The sequence below is a fragment of the Pongo pygmaeus genome, chromosome 15 (assembly GCF_028885625.2).
Source record: "Pongo pygmaeus isolate AG05252 chromosome 15, NHGRI_mPonPyg2-v2.0_pri, whole genome shotgun sequence".
Lineage (NCBI taxonomy): Eukaryota > Metazoa > Chordata > Mammalia > Primates > Hominidae > Pongo > Pongo pygmaeus.
In genome coordinates, this window is record NC_072388.2 from 28886317 (window position 1) to 28909198 (window position 22882).

Below are 22882 nucleotides of genomic sequence, written 5' to 3' on the forward strand. Positions count from 1 at the left end.
AATCGAAAGTGAAATATTTGGAAAAATGTGTTGTAAAAAATTTCTTGTTAACTTTTCATTTAGCATGTGAAAATTCGTTGAGACTAATTAACTGTATGATAAAATAACACTAATGGATTTATATCTTAAAGAGAATCCTGAAAAGGACAAGTTTTATTATTCTCCTAAGTATATAAAAGTTTTTATTTTAGGCCAGGCATGGTGGCTTACGCCTGTAATCCCTCCCCTCACTTTGGGAGGCCGAGGCGGGCGGATCACCCAAGGTCAGGAGTTCAAGACCAGCCTGGCCAACGTGGCGAAACCCTGTCTCTACTAAAAAATACAAAAACTAGCCTGGCATGGTGGCAGGCCCCTGTAATCCCAGCTACTTGGGAGGCTGGGGCAGGGAGAATTGCTTGAACCCAGCAGGCGGAGGTTGCAGTGACCCGAGATTGCACCACTGTACTCCATCCTGGGCGAAAGAGCAAGACTGCATCTCAAGAAAAAAAAAAGGTTTTTATTTTTAGATTCATTCCTGATCCTCTTATGTAACATTATTTATAGGTCAAAGCATATTTTATATCTTCTTTTATAGAGATGCTTCCTGGGAATTAGAGGAAAACGCTTATCAAGAGCTTCTGCAGCACTATGAGCGTTGTGATGTTCGAAGATGTCGTTGCAAAGAAGGGCGAGACTATAATGCACCTGATAGGTATTTCTGAAAGTTCAGTTGTGCTTAGTGGTTCCTTGTTTAAACCTTCTGCTGAGAAAGTAGGTTTTGTAGTTAGTGAAACATAGTTTTTCTCTTAGGATGTTAGAAGTTTAAATTGAGATGAGGGATATTTTCTAATGCACATTTACGTCTGTTTACAGAGAAATATTTGTAGTTAGTATAGTTGTAACCTATTTCTCTGTTGTCTTATCATGAGACTATTTTCCAGAGCCACACTGTCCTATCTGGTGGCCACTAGCCACATGTGGCTGTTGAGCACTTGAAATTTCCCTTTTCCAAATTGCAAGGGTGCTGTAAATACATACCAAAGACTTAGTTCACTAGGGCTGCCATTAACAAAATGCCACAGACTGGGTGGCTTAAAATAAATTTATTTTCTCATAATTTTAGAGGCTGGAAGTTTAAGATCAAGGTATTGAGAGGTTTGGTTTTTTCTGAGGCCTCTCTCCTTGGCTTGCAGATGGCTGTGTTCTAGCTATGTCCTCACACAAGTTGTCCCTCTGTCAGTGTGTTGTCTATGTCCTAATCTCTTTTATTTTTATAAGAACACCAGTCATACTGGTTTAGGGCCCACCTATCTGACCTTATTTTACTGTAATTACCTCTTTTTTTTGTTTGTTTGTTTTGAGATGGATTCTTGCTCTGTTGCCCAGACTGGAGTACAGTGGCACGATCTCAGCTCACTGCAACCTCCGCCTCCCGGGTTCAAGCAGTTCTCCTGCCTCAGCCTCCCAAGTAGTTGGGATTACAGGCACATGCCACCACGCCTGGCTAATTTTTGTATTTTTTAGTAGAGATCAGGTTTCACCATGTTAGACAGCCTGGTCTCAAACGCCTGACCTTGTGATCTGCCCGCCTCAGCCTCCCAAAGTGCTGGGATTACAGGCATGAGCCACTGCGCTGGGCCATAATTACCTCTTAAAAGGCCTTATCTCCATATGTAGTCACCTTCTGATGTACTAGGACTTAGGATTTATTTCAACATGTGAAGTGGGGGGAGACACATTTCAGCTCATAGTCATATTATTTTAATATGACTTAAAGAACTTATATGACCAAATAACTTAAAATTTGTTGTTAATAATTTTTATGTAGATTACATATTGAACAAAATTATAACATTTTGGAAATAAAAATATATGTTATTTAACTTTTTTATATTTTTTAATGTGGCTACTGGAAAATTTTAAATTACATATATGGTTTACATTGTATTTCTATTGGACAGCGCTGTTCTAGAGGGTAATTTAACTAGATTTATCTAGCACTGTTTCTTTTGGACCACCATAAAAAGGGTTTGGCATTTGAAATTTATTGACTACTCTTTTGTAATGTCAGTGGATACGGCTCTTTTCTACAACAGTCATTTTGTGCCTTTTAGGTACAGTGTACTGTGTTGCATAGTAGGAACAAAAATATCTTCAGTTTTTAAGATGTAGGATAAGAAGTAACAAATCCAGTTTACAAAATTTATATAGGAAATTTCAATAAATTGTTATCACTGTTATGTAGTCTTACTTAACATAGTAAGCTCAGTGTATAGAGCAGAATATTGGGAGCCTTGTTTCATGAAACAAGGTTGAGTCAGCTACTACTTAATTGTGAATATTCAGCTGAGGTCTAGCCTGCTCTGGAAAGTCTCCTGTAAGCAGCTCTCCTCATTCCTGATTCCCTACTCTGGACTAGGGGTTCCCTTCGTTGTGCTTGTTATAGTATAGTTGGCGTTATTTAAATTTAATGCTATTAAACCAAAAATTCTTAGAAGGCAGAGATCTCATTGAAGGTGTCAAGTAACATGTATTCTTGCCTGTGTTACTTGATCTAGTGACCCTGATTATTCATTCGTTAACACCAATAATACCTCCCTCAAGGGTTTTGCTGAGGCATAGATGAGATAATGTATATAGGATTTTAAGAAGCAATACATTCATAATATTGATCTTTTTCAAATTTATTTTAGGCTGTTCTTAACCTATATGTATTTCTTGTATGCCATTGGTCTCTCAATCAGTAGCAACAACTCTTCTTTCCAGGACAAAGATATTGTCTATCTGAATGACTGCTTTGTAATCTCACGCCCTCTCATCCTAGTGAGAAGAAGGCAGTTTTAGTGAAAGGGAGCATGGTTAGTGCTTAAGAGCATGTCTGAAGCTAGATAAACTAAAGTGGAAACCTTACTCTGAGACTTGGCTAGTGTGAACTTGATTGGACAAGTTATTGACCCCTCTGTGCCTTGATTTCCTCTTTAAAATGGAAGTGACAGTGGTTCTCTCTACCTTCTACAGTTGTGAGGATTAAACTTTCCATATGAACACAGCAAGAACTGGACCTGGAGCATAATAAGCAATTAGGTTAGCTGTTTCTTCCTCCTCACTGTTGTCACTGGGCAGAGACACACACATACAGAGGACGCACATTAACATATGCACACCCACACAGAGGGATGATATGCCCCCACCTCTGGGGTAGGGATGATGTCTAATTACCTCTCTTGCCACTCACACGCACAGGGAGCTAAATCTGTTTCTAAACAGAGAAGGTGTAGTCATACCCAACAAAAAGGCTGGAGCCCTACACTACAGCCCACACTTGTAGTCATGGAGAAAATATGAATATGGACTGGCATACACCACATAACACAGTGGGGAAACACGGAGCTGGGAACAAATGACAGAGAATATAAATATGAGCCAGGTAGATCTGGATTCTGTTGAACTGCACAATACCTGAGGTGTTTGAGTAAGCTTATTTTAGGAAATATTCCTCACCTTGAAATTTACTGAATGTTTCTTCCGTATCAGACACACTGACACAGCAATCTCCCTGTAAACATAGTCATCTCTAAGTAGAAAGGAAAATTTATTTTCTCCCTCTTAATCATATTTTGTCTGATGTTTGTATTCTTTGTGTATGTGCATATGAGTGTGATAAGTTAGTTTTGGTTTTTACATTAGAGATATTTAGAGAAGCAGATAATCTTTTTCCTCCTTTAGTAAATCGATTGGGTGGGTGTGTGCGTGCGTGTGTGTGTGTAAGAAGAAGGCAGGCCCTGTGGACATTGCTAGTGGTTGAAACTAGAATAATAACAAAATGTAAGTTCTGCTTTTCTTTATGTCCTCAGCAAATGGGAAATAAAGCGCTGTCAGTGTTGTGGTTCCAGTGGCACACATTTAGCCTGCTCCTCATTACGGTCATGGGAGCAAAATTGGGAGTGTTTGGAATGTAGGGGTATTATCTACAATTCAGGTAATTTTTTTGTAATTTTGAATAAAGTTTTTATTCAAATGTATATTATTTAAAAGTTTTTACCTATATCTCTATTATGCTAACATGGAAATTTAAATCTGTAGGAGATTTCCAAAAAGCCAAAAAACATGTATTACCCAACTCTAATAATGTGGGGATTACAGATTGTTTATTGGAAGAGTCATCACCTAAATTACCCAGACAGTCACCTGGAGCCCAGAGTAAAGATCTACTGAGGTATGTATTTTGAATTGGAGAAATACATAAAAATCTATTTGGAGAAAATTATGACAGGAAATGCCATATACATTTAGAATATTAGGTGATCATACAGTAGTCTAGAAGAGTGTTTTTCAACCTTCAGGACCCAACGTTTGATCATGAAATCAATGCAACCAGCATTTTAAAGAAAATGAAATGGGATATAATAGAATACAAAATACCAAAATGCATCATACTTGGGAAAAGTGTATCTATCCTAATTATTTTTTTGTGTACTGAGTAATGATGTAAAATATATTTTTTATTATAGATCACTTTCAAGATAGTTTGAAAAACACTGATTTGGAAAATGTGCTTAAAATGTTATTTGATTATAGAGTAAGACAGGAAAGTAAAATATCAAGCATACCGTGTCACCTTATTAAAAGGAAAGAATCCTATTTAATATAGACATTTTTTTTTTCTTTTTTCTTTTTTTTAGAAATAAAGTCTTGCTCTGTTACCCAGGCTGGAGTACAGTGGCATGATCATGGCTCACTGCAGCCCCAACCTCCTGGGCACAAGTGATCCTCCCACCTGAGCCTACCAAGTGGCTGGAACTACAGATGCATGCCACCATGCTTGGCTAATTTTTAAATTTTTGTAGAGATGGACATCTTGCTATGTTGCCCAGGCTGGTCTTGAACTCCTGGTCTCAAGTAGTCGTCCCACCTTTGCCTCCCAAACTGTTGGGATTACAGGTGTGAGCCACTGTGCCCTGCCATTTTTTGATGTTATAATCATTGTTTGCCTGTTTACTGTCAATGTCAGGAGTCTAAATGTCAGCTCTTCCCTTTAGAAAGTTTAAGGCATACATACTATTATCAAATTAATTTCTGTTCCCGTAAGACAAAATAGGCCGGGCATCGTGGCTCACGCCTGTAATCCCAGCACTTTGGGGGACCTAGGCGGGCGGATCCCGAGGTCAAGAAATTGAGAACATCCTGGCCAACATGGTGAAACCCCGTCTCTATTAAAAATACAAAAATTAACTGGGCATAGTGTTGTGCATCTGTAGTCCCAGCTACTTGGGAGGCTGAGGCAGGAGAATCGCTTGAACTCAGGAGGTGGAAGTTGCAGTGAACCAAGGTCGCGCCACTGTACTCCAGCCTGGTGACAGAGCCGAGACTCTGTCTCAAAAAAAAAAAAAAAGGTAGCAAAATAATAAGTTACTTTCAAAATCCTAAACATTTAAATAAGACTGGATTTACATCTTTATAATGTCGGGTATTTGTTCAGCTGTAGTTAAGATTTTTAAGGTTATATAGATTTGCAAAAGAGTTTTTAGAGCCTTGCTTTACCCAGTAGGGAAGAAGTAGAAAATTAGTCGCTAAGCATGATGAAATACTTTCTTGTTAAAAATAATTTCAGGCTGGGCATGGTGACTCATACCTCTAATCCCATCAGTTTGGGAGGCTAAGGTGGGAGGATCATTTGAACCCTGGAGTTCGAAACCAGCCTGGGCAATATTATGAGACTCCGTCTCAACAAAAATATTTTAAGAAAATAGCCAGGTATGGTGGTGTGCACCTGTAGTCCTAGCTAGGCAAGAGGCTGAGGTGGGAAGATCATTTGAGCCCAGGAGTTCAAGCTGCAATGAGCTATGATCATGCCACTATACTCTCGCCTGAGTGACACAGCAAGACCTTGTCTCTAAAAAAAAAGTTTCAAGTTTAAAACCTTAGAAGATAGTAAAGAGAATTTTTGTGAAAACATTTGATAACTGGATTTGCAGACAGGTAGAATATTAAGTACTCTTCAAAATGTGAAGAATATCTGTTTTACTATGCCACTTGTGTTAGCTCTACTGAAAAATCTGTTACAAATATTGTTATAATACTTTTAGTATCAAAATAGATGCTCACATTATTTTAAAATAATTTTAATATTTAGATTTCCAAAGATGTTACACCAGGGAAGCTTGACTCCTTGCTCCTGCTTTAACATGCAGTCATATTTAGAAGAATAGCATCAGCATTCCCCTGATCCAGGCAGGAGCAAGGAATCAATCTGCTATAAAAAAGGTATGTTTCTGAAGAATTATCTTACTTCCAAAGGACTTTGGCTTTTATTCAACGTGAGTTAATGAAGAGAGGATCATATAAAAAAAGAAAAAGCAAAACCTGGCCCACACTAGGGCACTGTAACGTCTTGGGGTGGGACAGATTCATACTTGGTATAGAAAATGATCCATGGGCATTGCCCAAAACAAGATTATTTTTGAGAACATTAATTCCAGTTACAGATGGAGAAACTGAGGGAAGGAGTGATTGAGCTGGTTTATATAGTCACTTGGATTGTTAAAACAGATTGCTGGGCTTCATGCCGACAGGTTCTCATTCTATAGATGCGCTGTAAGGCTCAATAGTTTGCATTTCTAACAAGTTCTGGGGTAATGCTGCTGCTGGTCTGGGACCACACTTTGTGACTTACTAATCTAGACTAAAAGGTACTATTTTAGGAATTGTGAATTCTGTTTATAATATTAGCTCTACTGTTAATTATGACTTTATGATTTAAAATATATTGTGTAATCTCTCAAAGACATTTTCTTATAGTAAGCAGAGATTACATTTGCTTTTTTTAAAAAAGTACATAGTAAATGTGAAGTAAACTACAATTAAGAAAGTTAATTATAGCCATTAGCCAGGAAGGTGAGAGTTTGAGCTTGCTTCATTCATTCATTCTATTCATTCATTCATTCATTTATGAGACGGAGTTTCGCTCTTATTGCCCAGGCTGGAGTGCAATGGCACGATCTCGGCTCAACGCAACCTCCGCTTCCCGGGTTCAGGCGATTCTCCTGCCTCAGCCTCCCAAGTAGCTGGGATTACAGGCATACGCCACCACGCCCGGCTTATTTTGTATTTTTAGTAGAGACAGGGTTTCTCCTTGTGGGTCACTCTGGTCTCGAACTCATGACCTTAGGTGATCTGCCTGCCTCTGCCTCCCAAAGTGCTAGGATTACAGGTGTGAGCCACTGCGCCCGGCCTGAGATTCTGATTCTTAAACCGGAATTCACTGGTTGGTCAAATTTGAGATAATTATCTATCAACTTTCTTGTACATGATTCTAATTTGGTAAAAGATTGGGGTGAGGAATCAAGAATTTGAAACTAAGATTATCAAATAACTGTTTTTGGTTCTAGTAGCAGCCATTGTTACAATTTTGGGTGGGAGTTGGGGAAGAATATCCTATTAATCTTTTTTTCCCCTTGTCTTGTTTTATTGGCTATATAACTGCTGTTTCACATAAAGTACTTTAAAGTACTTATCTCTATGTTTAAATTCATGTTTTATAGGCAAGGCAGCAAATTTAGAAGAAATGTATCAACACTATTAATAGAGTTAGGATTCCAAATTAAAAAAAAAACTAAAAGATTATATATCAACAAAGCCAATATCTGGAATAGTGCCTTAGATGCATTCAGAAATCGAAACTTTAATCCTTCATATGCAATTGAAGTAGCATATGTTATTGAAAATGATAATTTTGGAAGTGAGCATCCTGGATCAAAGCAAGAATTTCTGAGTCTCTTAATGCAACATCTTGAGAACTCATCATTGTTTGAAGGGTCCTTGTCAAAGAACTTGTCTCTAAATTCTCAAGGTAATTATTTTATTTATTGTTGTATATACCAAATATCACATGTATAGAAAAAGAGATAGATAGCTGGTTAGAATTGATATTTAATACCTGTGCTCTAAATATACTGTTCACTTTGTTAATAAACTACTGATAGAATCACAGGAAAGTGGGAAGGGGGAGTGATAGTTTAAAAAGTAAATTTTGTGGTGAAACATTTTTTATTTAAGAATATACATTCTTTATGGCAATATTCTCCTTAAAATAATCCATAATTAAGTGTAACTTTATCTTCACTCTAATTTCATTTTAATAGAGTGGCCAAATGGGGATGATTATTTGAATTCTTATTGTTTGTGTATTTGGAATTTGCAGTTAACATAGAGTTTTCATAACATAGTTTCCTGGTCCACATGTTACCAATTTTTCAGTATACTTTTGTTTGCAATATTTTTTTTTTTTTTGCACAATTATGTATATGATAGTTTTCTGTATTTACTGTTGGTGAGAACTTAAGGTAATTATAACACGCATCTCAAAACAGTGGGTAATTCTGGCATTCTCTTTTAGGGGCTTTTATACTACTTTTGCTGCAATAGGAAATTCGAAAGAAAATGAGAAGGCATTTCATTTCATTTGATGAATTTCCTGCTATATTTTCTGTAAACATCCTAACCATTGCCTAAAGCATCATTTTTACTCTGTATAGTTCACACAGTTTAATTATAAACTCCCTTTAAAATAAAATATAAAAATAAATAAAAAACTTTCCAAATAGTAATGTTAACTCAAGGCAGCTTTGGTATGGTGGAGATTACATGAATTTAAATCACAGAATCTGAATTCAAGTTTGTACACATCTAGTTCTTCACATCCTTAATTACTTACTGTCTCTGGATCTCAGTTTCTTCATCTGTAAAATGTGGCTATGAATATGTAGCTTGTAAGGTTATTACACAGGTATTGTTAATGTCACTTATTAATAAGTTGCTTTCAACAATTTAAAAATTAAGGAAAAATTTACTTGATTGTTTTGGCACATCAAAGTTGCTAATACATTTGAAATGACAATTTTAATTCAAGCTCTGACAGTAAGGTAAGACAGCATATACTGTTGGGAGTAAATTTGTGCCTTTGGGAAAGATTATTTAGTGATATAGATCAAGAACCTTAAAAATGTTCATATCCTTTGACCTACTAATACCATATGTAGGAATCCTGATCAAATAAATACAAACAAGAATATGTGAGTATGTTGACTGTAACATTATGTCTCATATGGTTAGAAATGTCACTTAACCAGGATAGCCAGTAATAGGGGGATGGTTTGCATTATAATACATCTCTAAGTTAGTCTAAATGCATTTATTAACTGTAGATTTGAGTAATTTTGGGTAGTATGATAAAAAGTTTACAATATAATAAGTGGATAAAGCATAAGTCAAACTTTTTATATACACAAAGAGGTACAAATACAGTCATTTGTCACTTAGTAACAGGGATATGTTCTGAGAAATGTGTCAGTAGGCAATTTCATCACTGTGCAAAGATCATAAAGTGTACTTATGCAAACCTAGTTGGTGTAGCCTACTACACACCAAGGCTATATGGTAAAGCCTATAGGTTCTAGACTGCAAACCTGTATAACATGTTACTGTACTGAACACTGTAGACAATTGTAACACAATGGTAAGTATATGTATATCTAAATATACAAAAGGTAATGAATGCATTGTGCTATGACAGTATAACATCACTAGGTCATAGGAGTTTTTCAGCTTCATTATAATCTTAGGGACCACCTTGGTGTATTTGGTCATTCTTGACCACAACATCCTTATATGGTGCATGACTGTACACCAAAGTGTTTACAGTGGTTATTATGGTGGTAGGTTTATTGTGTTTTATGTTTTCTACAATAGATTTTTACTTTATATTCAGAAAAATGTGTGTTTTTTTATATTTTAGGTGAGATCTATATTTTCTACATAATGGTAGCTTCTAAGAATTGTATTTATCTAATGCTTAGATTTTTGGACTAATTTTTAATATATATTAAAAATGATGGTTATCTTATAATAATAGAAGTGTATTTGATATATTTTCGTCTGTATTTACAGCTCTGAAAGAGAATCTTTACTATGAAGCTGGCAAAATGCTTGCCATTTCTTTAGTTCACGGTGGTCCTTCACCTGGTTTCTTTTCTAAAACCTTGTTTAACTGCCTTGTTTATGGACCAGAAAATACCCAGCCAATTTTAGATGATGTTTCAGACTTTGATGTGGCACAGATTATAATCAGGGTAAGCAATGTATCTGTTTATTAAAATGCACACTACATTCTAGGTATCTTTTAATGTAAATGACTGATCTGCAATAAAATAATAATATTATCTATGAAGGAGTTAGGGATTGTAAACATAAATTTCTTTTTACCAGTGGAGTTCTGAACCAGTTAAAAGATAGTTTTAAAAGTCAGATGGCTGGAGATTAAAGTGCCAGGTTTAATGTTGGTAAAACCAGTTGGATAATGTGATTTTGGTCTGTGTTCAACATGGCTTATAAATACTTCTCAGAAATACATGGATTTGCCTGCCTTGCTAGAGACAACGTGAGGCAGATTCCCTATTGCATGCTAGAAAGCAGATGAAAGTGCACTTCGACGCAGGCCGATGGATCTGAAGAGAGGAAGGATTTGGCTTACCAGTTAGAATACTTTTCCTTCCTTCTATAGGGAGGTATGAATGATAGATGGAGAGAAAGACCAGGCTGAATTTCTTCCAAAGGGAAACAAGTGGTAGGGATCGGGGAGGACTTAATGCGTCCACCTAAAAATAGTTCATTTATTCAGCACTTACAATGGGTCCTGTACTAAACATGTCACATGTACAAACACTCATTTATCATAATGCCATGTAAGTGTCATTGCCAACATGTTACTGCTTTAAAAACCGAGACAATGTAAGCCATTTGACTTTTCTTCCTTAACCTCCCTCCTACTTAAGCATACTCTATCCATTGTCTCAATTAACAGACAGTGTTGTTTAATGATTAAAAGCATAGGCCTTAGCCAGGCCTGGTGGCATGTGCTTGTAATCCCAGCTACTCTGGAGGCTGAGTCACAAGAATAACTTGAACCCGGCAGATGGAGGTTACAGTGAGCCGAGCTCACACCACTGCACTCCAACCTGGGCAACAGAGGGAGACACTGTCTCAAAAAAAAAAGCATAGGCTCAGAAGTCCGATTTTACTTGAATGCCAGCTCTTATAACTACTATATGCTGTGTCACTTTGGGCATATTAATCTTACTAAATCTCAGTTTCTAAGTCACAGAGTAAGCACTATTGAAGTATGAGTTGCTACAGTGTATTATAACAATTCTGTTTATTTACCCTAAGACTGCTTATCCTAACATCATGTTTTAAATTGACCCTTTAATTCTTCACTTTTCTTTTTGTGCCCTCTTTACTAAGAAAAAGTATATTTAAGCTTCATTGTCTCTACTTCGTATTTCCTGTTTCTTGTAATCAGGCTTCTGTCCCTACCACCAGTCTCAAGTTAGCTAGTTCATAGTTTATGTCCAGGAATCCAAATATCCATGTCCAAAGGCCTTTTCTAATTTTTCATCTGCTGTGACTTCTGCAGTTACCACTTAGAATTTCTCTGCGATATTTTATTTAATATTGTACTTCCTCCTACTTCTGATGATTCTCTCTTCTTTAATGCTTCTTACTTCTTACCCCTGAAACTTAGCATTTTTCAGTGTTGTCTTAACAGTCCTCATTCTTTATTATTTGGAGAGCTTCTTCTCTCCTGTAATCTTTCTGAATGATTTACAGACCTGTATTTTTGAGCCCCCGGACTTTTATATACAGATAAGACCTGGGTCTTGCTAGCACATTGAGTCCAACATGTTTAAGATAAAAATAGTATTTTTCCCAGAATTTTTTGTTTGATTGTTTTTTGTGGGGCTTTTTTGTTTTGTTTTTACCTGTTTGCCTTTTCTTTCCAAGAGATTTCTTACTTCCAAGCTGTCCTGGAGAGTCATTTTCATACTCCTCCATTTTCCAGTTATATGTCAAGTCACCTGCCTCTAAGACTGACTTATGGTCAATCTTTCCTTCCTGTTTCTAGTGTGCCTATTTTACCAAACTCAAATTTTCCCTAGGCTTAGACAATTAGAATGTTGTTCTAATATTCTTATTTGGGATGATTCTTCCAAAAGTACAGTTTTGACCATATTGCTTTCTTCCTCTGGAATCCCCCAATGGCTTCTCATTGCCTGTTGAACAAAGTTGAAGCTCTTCATTAGGGCATTTAAGACCTTCACCTCTCTTCATGGCTTTATCTACTCCAGTTTCTGTACTTTTTATCCAGTGTTTGTTCATTTATTTAAGAAATACTATGTATTCTGTACTGTTTTGTTACTAAAGATAGAGTAGTGAAGCAAAGTGTCTACCTTCTTGGAATTTACATTAAGAGAGACCACAGAAGATAAACGACAAATATAATATGCCATCACGTAGTAAATGTATTATGCTAAATAAAACAGAATATGGCCGGGCGCAGTGGCTCACGCCTGTAATCCCAACACTTTGGGAGAACAGGCGGGTGGATCACCGGTGGCAGGACAGGCGGGCGGATCACTGGAGTCAGGAGTTCGAGACCAGCCTGGCCAACATGGTAAAACCCCATCTTTACTAAAAATACAAAAAAATTAGCCGGGTGTGGTGGCGCACGCCTATAGTCCCAGCTACTTGAAAGGCTCACTTGAGCCCGGGAGGCAGAAGTTGCAGTGAGCCAGGATCATGCCAGTGCACTCCAGCATGGGCAACAGACCAAGACTCCATCCCAAATAAATAAATATATACATAAATATATACATACATACATACATACATACATACAACAGAATAAAAGAAAGGAGATAGATAAGTGTTGGAGTATACATAAGTTAGGTTTTAGGCTAAACTTCTATATCTCATAGACCCAGAAAGACAGTGGCTCAAACAAGGCAGATGTTTACTGTTCCGTAAAATCCATTGTCTAGATTTTAGAGTAAGAGTTGGCAAAAAATGGCCTGTAGGTCAAGTTCTGGCCTGTTGCCTGTTTGGTAAATAGTTACATTGGAATGCAGCCATGCCCATTTGCTACTGATCTCACACTACAGTGGCAGAGTTGAGTAGCTGCAACAGATACCATATAGTTTGAAAAGCATAAAATGCTATCTGGCCCTTTATACAGATGGCCCTCTATTTTCGAGATACAGTTGTGATTTACAAAACCATCTAAGGACTTGAGTTCCTTCCTCTCGTTATCGTGTAACATTTAGCATTATTGTCTTCATCCACATGGTTGAAGCTTGCTCTTAAAGGAGAAAAGTGGAAGTTGAGAGCAGGGAAGTTTAACACGTTGTTTTTACATATATCCCATTGAACAGTCATGTAGCCAGCCCACCTAGCTGCAGCAAAAGTTTGGCTATGTGCCCAGCTGAAACTCAGGGTTGAGGGTTTGCAGGGATGAGGCAACATATACCCAATTATTACTCCGACAGGGTGTAAAGATAGTAGTTTGATCAGAATAGTCATGAAAAACTTATGAGATTTCAGCAGAGATTTTGAATGAATTAGAAGTCATGTAAATCTCTAAGAATGTTTTAGGAAAAGGAAATTGCAAGTAAATTTTCTGTTAATGGATTGTTTCCTATTTTTAACTTTTTCCATCTGTACCTTTAAGAGCTAACCTGTATGAAAGCGTCTTGCACATAAATGGCCAAGTATTTCTTTGTTTACGCTGTTCACTAAAATACTCTTGATAAAATTCTGTCCATCTTTTAATTCTCAGCTGATATTCTTTTTCATGAATTCTCAGGTCATCTTTCTTGCCTATCTAGTGCTAGGTAACTTTTCTCTTTTTTTTTCTTTTCTTTTTAAGAGATAAGGTCTCAGTCTGTCACCCAGACTGGAGTACATTGGTGCGATCATAGCTCACTGAACCTCCAACTCCTGGGCTCAAAATCCTTCTACCTCATCTTCCCAAGTAGCTAGGACTACAGGTGTATACCACCCACACCAGGCCTTTTTTTTTTTTTTTTTTTCCTTAGAGAGGGGGACTAGCTGTGTTGCCCAGGATGTTCTTGAACTTCTGGCCTCAAGCAAGCCTCCCACCTCAGCCTCCCTAGTAGCTAGTCTTTCCTAGTGCTATATAATTTTTCAATGTCAGTTATTTCCTTTTTTATAAATAGTTTCATGTAGTAAAGTGGCATTATACTCTGGATTTCTTGAAGGCAGAAATAGACAAATTTGTTGAACTGGATGATCAGACATTTATTCTAGAAGAATATTTCTTGGTTTACTTTCACTGCACCCATATGTACTAAGAAATTTGAGTATAAATTAATAAGTATCATTTGAAATGTGCATGTCACTCAAAAGTAAATGGGTAAAGTGGCTGTATTTTCTCCTTCATTACAGATAAACACTGCAACAACTGTAGCTGACTTAAAGTCAATAATAAATGAATGCTATAACTACCTTGAGTTAATTGGATGTCTCAGACTTATAACGACATTAAGTGATAAATATATGTTAGTAAAAGACATACTTGTCTACCATGTAATTCAGAGAGTCCACGCACCCTTTGAAAGGTAAGTTGTTTCTATTAATATATGGCTCTTTCAAATTACATGTTTAAAGTGGTTAATTATCTTGTAATGTGAGATATATTTGGTAATAAGTGAGATGTTTTTCTCAGAAAAAAATTTAAATGCTATTTTTAAATAATAACTTAAGCCTTTTTAGGATGATTACTGTTCTGATCATTTAATAAGCATTTTGTAGGTCGAGCGTGGTGGCTTACTCATGCCTGTAATCTCAGCACTTCGGGAGGCCGGGGCAGGCAGATCATTTGAGGTCAGGAGTTCGAGACCAGCCCAACCAACATGGTGAAACCCCGTCTCTACTAAAATACAAAAATTAGCTGGGCGTGGTGGTGGGTGCCTGTAATCTCAGCTACTTGGGAGGCTGAGGCAGGAGAACTGCTTGAACCCAAGAGGCAGAGGTTGCAGTGAACCAAGATCATGCCACTGCACTCCAGCCTGGGTGACAGAGCAAGATTCCCTCTCAAAAAAGTGAAAAAAAGAATTGTGTAAATGTATGATGCTTTCATAGAAATAAGCACTGCTTCAGATTATAATTTTTTTCTAAAAAATATTCTTTTTAAAACTCTTACCACATCAGCCAACTATTCTGTCTCTGTGCATTCATTTAATAACTATTTATTGAGTACCTTTTATCTGCTGGGTAATACATATATTGACCATTCTTTGATTAACAAAGTATATATGATTCCTGCTGTCCTTTAGTTTAGAACACTGATCTAAGTTAGACAACTTATGTATCTCCCTACACTCTTACAATTTTTTTAAATAATGGAAATACACATATGAAAGTAGTCTGTAATCACCATCCAGATCTAACACTTATTAACCTGTGCCTGTCTTGTTCATCTATATCCTACCCTTGTTATTACTCCAGTATTATTTTAAAGCCGATACCAGATATCATCTCAAACCTAATAAATTCATTTAAAAAAAGTAGTATCATTAATCCATAGATTTAAATATATTTGATGTGTTTAAAATCTTTATAGTTACTATTATTACTGAAGTTTGTGTGTCTTGGACCAGTATAAGTCTCTTTATATTATTGTTGTTTTTAATACTTTTGATGTGAGCCTTTAATGGTCTTTGTAAGCTTTTTTGCTATATGGTATCACAAGGTATTTCAGACTCATTTTGTACATTTTAGCCTAAGGAACCTTTGTTATTTTTAATGGGAAATGGGTAATTCACAACCACAGTCTGGATGCTAGAGATTCTTAGTTTTGCTGAATTAGTCATGGTGTCTAGGCCTTTTCATTGAACCCAAATTAGAAAATCAAGGGTTTTTAAATCTATTTTAATCTATTTTGTTTTTTTTTTTAAATCAAACTTTTTTTAAAGATACATTATGAGCGTGTCCTGATAATTCTAATTCAGATTCCCTATTGCATGATATTTACTTAACATTTTCTTTGTCCTGTGTTGAGAATTCCAGTTCTTAATGACACTGGAGAATTTGAGTATGAAGCAACTATTCATGTGATTTATTCCACATTTCATAACCAAGTCTCAGAATAACAATACTAACATTATCAAATTGTTGTGCTTATAAGTCATTGGAATATTTTCTGTGTGGCTAAAAATTGAGCATAAATTGCATTTTCATTTTTTATTTTTAGTGATTAATTTTTATTAACATTTCATTTTATTTTAAAATTATATAAAATGTTTTGTATAGTTCCAAAGTCAAATGTGTAATAAGAATATATTGAAAGTATATTCAAAGAAGTATAGGTTTCATCCTTACTGTGTCCACCATTCAACCCTTTATGAAGTAACCATTTTGGCAACTTTTTTGTGGTTTATTGTTTTATTATTTGTTTTTCTTTTTAATGATAACAGATGAACATATGTGTGTTTTTAGATCATTTTATGCTGCTATAACAATACCTGAGACTTGGTAATTTATAAAGAAAAGAAATTTATTTCTCACAGTTCTGGAGGCTGGGAAGTCCAAAGGCATAGTGCCAGTATCTGCTCAGCATCTGGTGAGCGCTGTCTTGCTGTGTCATAGCGTTGTGGAAGAGCAAGTGAGCACTCAACCTATAGATGTGCCCTGGAAATCAGGCTGAACTCACCCTTTTTATCAGGAGCTCACTCCCACAATAATGATATTAATCCATTCATTAGGGCAGAGCCCTTGTGACCTAATCACCTCTTAAGGACCTTATCTCCCAATGCTGTTATACTGGGGCCATTAAATTTCAACATGAGTTTCAAAGGAGACATTGAAACCATAACATTCTGCTCCTGGCACTCTAAAACTCATGTCCCACTCACATACAAAAGAGTATCTGAGGAGGTGAATAGGAAATTTAGAAAGTCAGGCAAAAATGATATGTTTGTTCTTTGCTTATTCATGAAAATGTGCATTTTAAAATATTCAGTTGTTACTTGCATTTCTTTTGTTAATCATATATTTTGTGTTTATTTTCCCTATTATTGATCTTTCAGAAGAATTTGTCTTCTTTGCATAAAATTAATTTTCTGTCATAAAATATCTGTCATTTGCTTTATCTTAATTTCTTTTTAGCAATACATGGGTTTTAAATTTTTACGTAATGAAGATTTATCACTCTTGGTAATATCTGGGAAACTTTATTTTTATGATAATTAGCTTTGAAGTGTAAAACACTTCAGATTTTGATGTCTTTCTTACTAATAAAAACTTGTTAGTTTTGAAACTATAAAGCCAAATGATGTAGGTACATAAAATATTCATTTGATATTAATGTATTTGCTTGTTATGGATTTGAAAGTATCATGTATAGTATATCCATATCTTCTCTTTTTCCTCACATCTGAAAATATGATTGTCTTTTTTGGGGGTTTTTTGGTTGTTTTTTAAAAATCATTAGCTGTTTTGAAAAAATGCCAGGTAAATTAGCTGGAAATATTCCCTAATATAATACCAAAAAACACATGTATGAATGTTGGCTCATTATTTTTCTTCTCTTAAGTTTCAAGCAGGGTCTGAAAACCCTTGGTGTTTTGGAGAAAATTCAGGCTTATCCAGAAGCATTTTGTAGCATCCTGTGTCATAAACCTGAGAGTCTTTCTGCAAAAATCCTTAGTGAGCTTTTTACAGTACACACATTACCTGATGTAAAAGCTTTGGGGTTTTGGAACAGTTACTTACAGGCTGTTGAAGGTATGTGGATATTTTATTTTACTTTTAACGATCTCAGAATATTTGTTTCAGCATATTTGTTGGGGGTTTTGTGTGTGTATTTTTTGCCTTGTGGTATTAATATTAAGATGCTAACTCCATATTTACAAAAGAAAGATATTTCAAAGCAAGTTTATATGACTGAGTTAAAAATAATGAGAAAAGGTTACAGAGTAAATTTATATTTTGTAATTTTTTTCTCTAGATAAGTTGAGGTGAAAGGCATTCTTTCTAGAAAACATTACTGTCACCGCATGGAACAGTCTTAATCCTAATAATCTATTTCATCATTTTCAATTTGAAGTTAAACTAAATTATTCTTCATCCACTGGTCAGGGCTATAACAATGGTATTTATCATTGAGCATTAGCAGTGTAAAATCATTCTGCCTGATAGAGTGGAGAAGAATTTAACTTATAGTCGAAATTTTGTTTAGCTAGATTTTTGGTTTTAGTTTAGTTTTTCTGTCTGTATCTGTTATATACAATAAGTAGTTGTACTAAATGATTGTATTAGTCCTTCTACTTTGAGATTTAATTGTGTACTGTGTGCCTGTTACTACACCTGACTTTGTGATTTAGTTTGCCCAAAACAAATGTGGAAGTCTATGCCTTTCAGTATTCCAAGTCTATTTGGAGAAGAATCTATGATGATAGCAATATATAACATGGATTTACTTTTGTTTCTTTTTCTCTTTTATTGGTAAATTTTTTCAGATGGTAAATCTACAACAACAATGGAAGACATTCTTATTTTTGCAACTGGTTGCAGTTCCATTCCTCCAGCTGGATTTAAACCCACTCCTTCAATTGAGTGTCTGCATGTGGATTTTCCTGTTGGAAACAAGTGTAATAACTGTTTAGCAATTCCCATCACCAATACATATAAAGAGTTTCAAGAGAATATGGACTTCACCATAAGAAACACTCTAAGACTAGGAAAGGAAGAAAGTTCTCATTACATTGGACATTAAAATGTTTCCTTGAACAAAGAGAAGCTTCTTTAAAAGCTGCTATTGATAATTCTCTTTTATTTCACTAACCTTTTCATCATCACTTTGAACAAACTAGTTAGCTTCTTGACCTAATAAAATTTATGATATGAACATAAAGGAATATTTTAGCCACTTAGGCTAAAAAAAATTTTTTTTTGTTGAAGCATACTAGTCAAAATAGGTGATAATTTCTCATTTTCTTGATATACATACTTCATAAACCTCAATATAAATACTCTCAAAATGGTTGTATGGATTTTATTTAGGTATGGTAGCATGGTTAATAAAAGTAAAAACTGTTTTACTCACATTTTTTGTAAATTAGGATTACATATAGAATGCCACAGTTTTTCTAGGTTTATTCAATTTTCAAATTATTCCTCATTTTATTTTAAAGCATTAAATAGAAAAGCTAATTGGTTAAATTTTGTTATATAAATCAGAGGCGTATATTCTGGGATTTGTGTTACTATGCATACTTTTCTAGCATGTCACCAAATTAGTTGTTTAAAATGTTTTTAGATTACTGATTTATATTAAGATGACCCACACTGCAATTAGATTATGCCTAGTGGGAAGTATTATATAAAAAGCAGAATTAAGCTGGGCACATGGTGCCTGTAATCTCAGTTATAAGGGAGGCTGAGGTAGGAGAATCGAGATGCTCAGCCAGCCTGGCAATGTAGTGAAGACTCCATCTCAAAAAAAAAAAAGCGAATTGCACAAATTATCCGGAATCTATGGACATTCCATGAGCTTAAACGCTTTTGAGGTGGATAACATTTAGTTGAAAATACCTAAGAAAGTGTGTCTTCTTTAAAGCCTTGGCTTTAATCATGGGAAATTTTTGTTGTTGTTGTTGTTGTTGTTTGTATCCTATGTTTGGTATTCTGTATGTCTGATCCATAATCATTTTAGGTATTTGAATGATCTCTGTGGATTGGTAGGTTTGGCCATTTGACCGTTATTTATTATCAAGATGGTTGTATGCTAAGGTAAGTTGACGCCATAGCATTATACAGTTATCTTCATTGCTCTTGATTGTTACATAAGCAATGTATAAATAAAGTAAAAAGGATAGAATGAAAAACCCATTCTAATGTCACCACTCAGAGATAGGTACCGTGTTTCTGTGTATCCTTCTATAAACTCTTTACTTGTTTCCTGTATTTTTTAACTTTAGTAATGCTACTAAAAGACAATACCTAAAAGTAACTGTACTAACAATGTGCTAACAGTGTGAAAATATATAGTCCCATAGTCATGTCCCCATATTTATACTCCCACAAAAGAAAAAATTGGAAAACAAAGTCTGATGTCCTTAACCTATTATCATATTTAAATGATATAATGATTCAGTTTTCCATGAAAGTAAATCATTATGATAGGTAAATCATTATGGGAAGTAAAATGTTTTAACCATATTTTTCTTAATACACAAAGCAGGTGTCAGCTGTTGTCGTATTCTTACCCTTCTTAAGAAAAATCATTAAATTATTGATATTTTTTAAGAAAAGTAACAGAATAGATTTGAAAGAGATAATATATCTCTTAATGCCAAAGGAAAACTAAAACATAATTCTAGTGTACTTTTCTTTGTTCCCTCATGTCTTTTTCAATCTGTACACTAACATACCTAGCAAATTAGTTTTACTTTAACTTGAAATATTTAAGAACATTAAACAAGACATTTCTTTGGCTTTGGTTGAATTTTTTTGTCTTACCAATAGTAATTGAAAGATCAATTATCAAAGAGTTTGAATAGCTAATATAAACCCCAAACTCACCATACAGTTTTTATTCCAAATATGTTGATAAAAAGATATTTGTTTCTTTATCCACCTTATTTTTATTACAGTTAAAAACCAATACAAACCAATATAACCTAGTTAAAGCTATTTTCTGGTTTTTAGTTGTAATTAATTTCCCCTAGGGTAGAAATTAAAGCTGATAAGTCACACACGCATACTTTGTTGGGGTGGCGGTGGCAGTTGGAGAGGCAGTGTACTTGGGTTAGCTACAATTAAAAACAGTATTTCAATTCCTCATTTGACTTATTTTATATATAGACAGGGCCTTAGTGATAAGATGGTGTAAATAATTTAGGATATTCATGTTTTAAAGTGAAGCATAAATATTTATTTTGCAAAATGTTTTCTAGTTTGAAGGATGTTCCATTATTAGGATTTTTAGATTAATCTGTATGGTCAAGGAATATCAGAGAAACCTGTAGGTTATTTATTTTCTGCAGTGTCATTTTGTCAAATGGTTGGTATTATAATTGTTCTTTTCTTATTAATTTTATAACCAGTGCATAATTCTTACATTAGATTTTAAAAAAGAATTATGCTATAAATCTTTATAAATATGTATGTATATTTCTTAAATATTGCAATTGCCTAAATGTTGTATATTTTAAGGCTGTTTTCTCTTGTTCTCAATGTTGAGGAAAACTATAAATTGATCTATAATGCATCTACTGTTAATGGTTTTGGTTAGTTTGATATTCATTGTTTTTAAACAGTTTCCAATATGGAAACTTTAACACCTTTTATACAATTCTCTACTATTCAAGATATTCTTTAAAATATCTCACCAGAAACTTATAATTTTATACTTTGTAATTTTTAGTTTCTGTAATTTGAGGAAGTGACTTTTTTTGTTTGGGTTAAGTAAAAAGCCTTTAACTGATTACCAGCATGAGAATTCACCTTGGTTTCTATTTTATGCATTTGTAAATTTTTCTCCTAATTATGTGGAAGCTATTGGAACTTTTGTATTCAGTGCTAAATACTAAGTCAAGGGGAGTATATTAGGTAAGTTTTTTCAGTGACTGTGCCTTTAGCATTCAGTCATTATAAGAAAATGATCAAAACAAAATCATTACATTATAAACATGTAATTATTTTATATAGTGATTATCATGTACTGCATTGTTACTTTAAAATAAGCTATTAAACTAGTTTTTATGGTTCAAGTAATGCAATACAAAGTTTCATGCTTCAAGTAATGCAATACAAAACATAACACATTTAATGATGAATTACTTGAATGTATATTATCTGTGGTTTAGGAAAATTTGGATTGTCTTGAAGAGACTCAGTTTTCAAGTTCTGATTTTGACCATTATCTTTTCTAATTCATAAACATATCCCAGTACCTACACTATGCCAGGTATTATGCTAGGTGATCGTTTATATGTGAGCCTATTTCCCCGCCTTTTTAAAGACTGCCAGATTAACCAAAAAGCATGACATTTATAACAAGGTTTTATAAATAAATAAATGTGTTTATGCCACTAAAGGTAAACTGCCTATTTAAACTAAGTAATTTATTGGGATTTAACAAGATTAAGATTCTGACGAAACTGAAAGATACAAGATTCCTTTACTCTCCACATTTGAGAGATCCTATAAGCAAGCAGTTAGTGTCTGACACCCAGAACCTATAGAAATGAGGGAATCTGTGTTAAAACTATGTATCCTCTAACGTAAAATAGCTTACCAGAATAAATTATTTAAGACAAAAATCTGGACTCAGATAAATGGCTATAGTAAATTAGGTTAATGAACAATCTGTAGCCATAGATTATTTTCAGTCTTTCTGATTCTAATAAAACAAATACCTTATTCAGTCTCAGCCTTACAAGGGCTATTTGTCTACGGTTGCTGTTCTTCTGTGGGGTGTATTTTTCTATAAATTTATTGCCCACACTCTGTGCACTCGATCAGGAGTTTTTATCATTTCATATATATGCAGTGTACCTCAATTTTAAAATTGTCTTAGTGGTTTTAACACGACTCATAGTCTTGGGAGGGAATCTGTGATGGGACTGAAGTGGTTCAATGATGGATTTGCATTTGAAAGTGGGAGTACCCAAATGAGCAAAATTGGGCTCTCAAGATATTTTATATTTCATAGAGACTGTAGAATGCAGTAGAACTTTCCCATAGGGCAGAAATAATTTGTTTAGTTGGAACACACCTAGATCATTGAAGATTCCTTCAAAATATTAGTAATAGTACTGAAGAAACACACGTATTCCAGTTAATTTCTTAATGAATGTGCCAATTAGCTATAAAAATGAGATTACATAATTTTTTTTTTCCTTTTTGAGACAGAATCTCACTCAGTCACCCAGGCTGGATGGAGTGCAGTGGCACGATCTCGGCTCACTGCATCCTCCGCCTCCCAGGTTCAAGCACTTCTCCCTGCCTCAGCCTCCCTAGTAGCTGGGATTAAAGGCGCCCACCA

At 34.9% G+C, this 22882-nt stretch overlaps 1 protein-coding gene across 5 annotated transcripts in view; it reads left to right on the forward strand.

Annotated features, from left to right (window-relative positions):
• G2E3 (G2/M-phase specific E3 ubiquitin protein ligase) overlaps positions 1-21614 on the forward strand; it is a 60959-nt gene extending 39345 nt beyond the window's left edge. For all 5 annotated transcript variants that reach the window (XM_054448282.2, XM_063651497.1, XM_054448283.2 and 2 more), the window contains 8 exons: positions 575-691; positions 3834-3958; positions 4063-4195; positions 7521-7828; positions 9925-10106; positions 14278-14450; positions 17426-17616; positions 18351-21614. In XM_054448282.2, coding sequence (XP_054304257.1) covers positions 575-691; positions 3834-3958; positions 4063-4195; positions 7521-7828; positions 9925-10106; positions 14278-14450; positions 17426-17616; positions 18351-18607 — 1486 coding nt within the window. In that variant the 3' untranslated portion in view covers positions 18608-21614. The remainder of the gene's footprint in view (positions 1-574; positions 692-3833; positions 3959-4062; positions 4196-7520; positions 7829-9924; positions 10107-14277; positions 14451-17425; positions 17617-18350) is intronic.
• The last annotated feature ends 1268 nt before the right edge of the window (positions 21615-22882 follow it).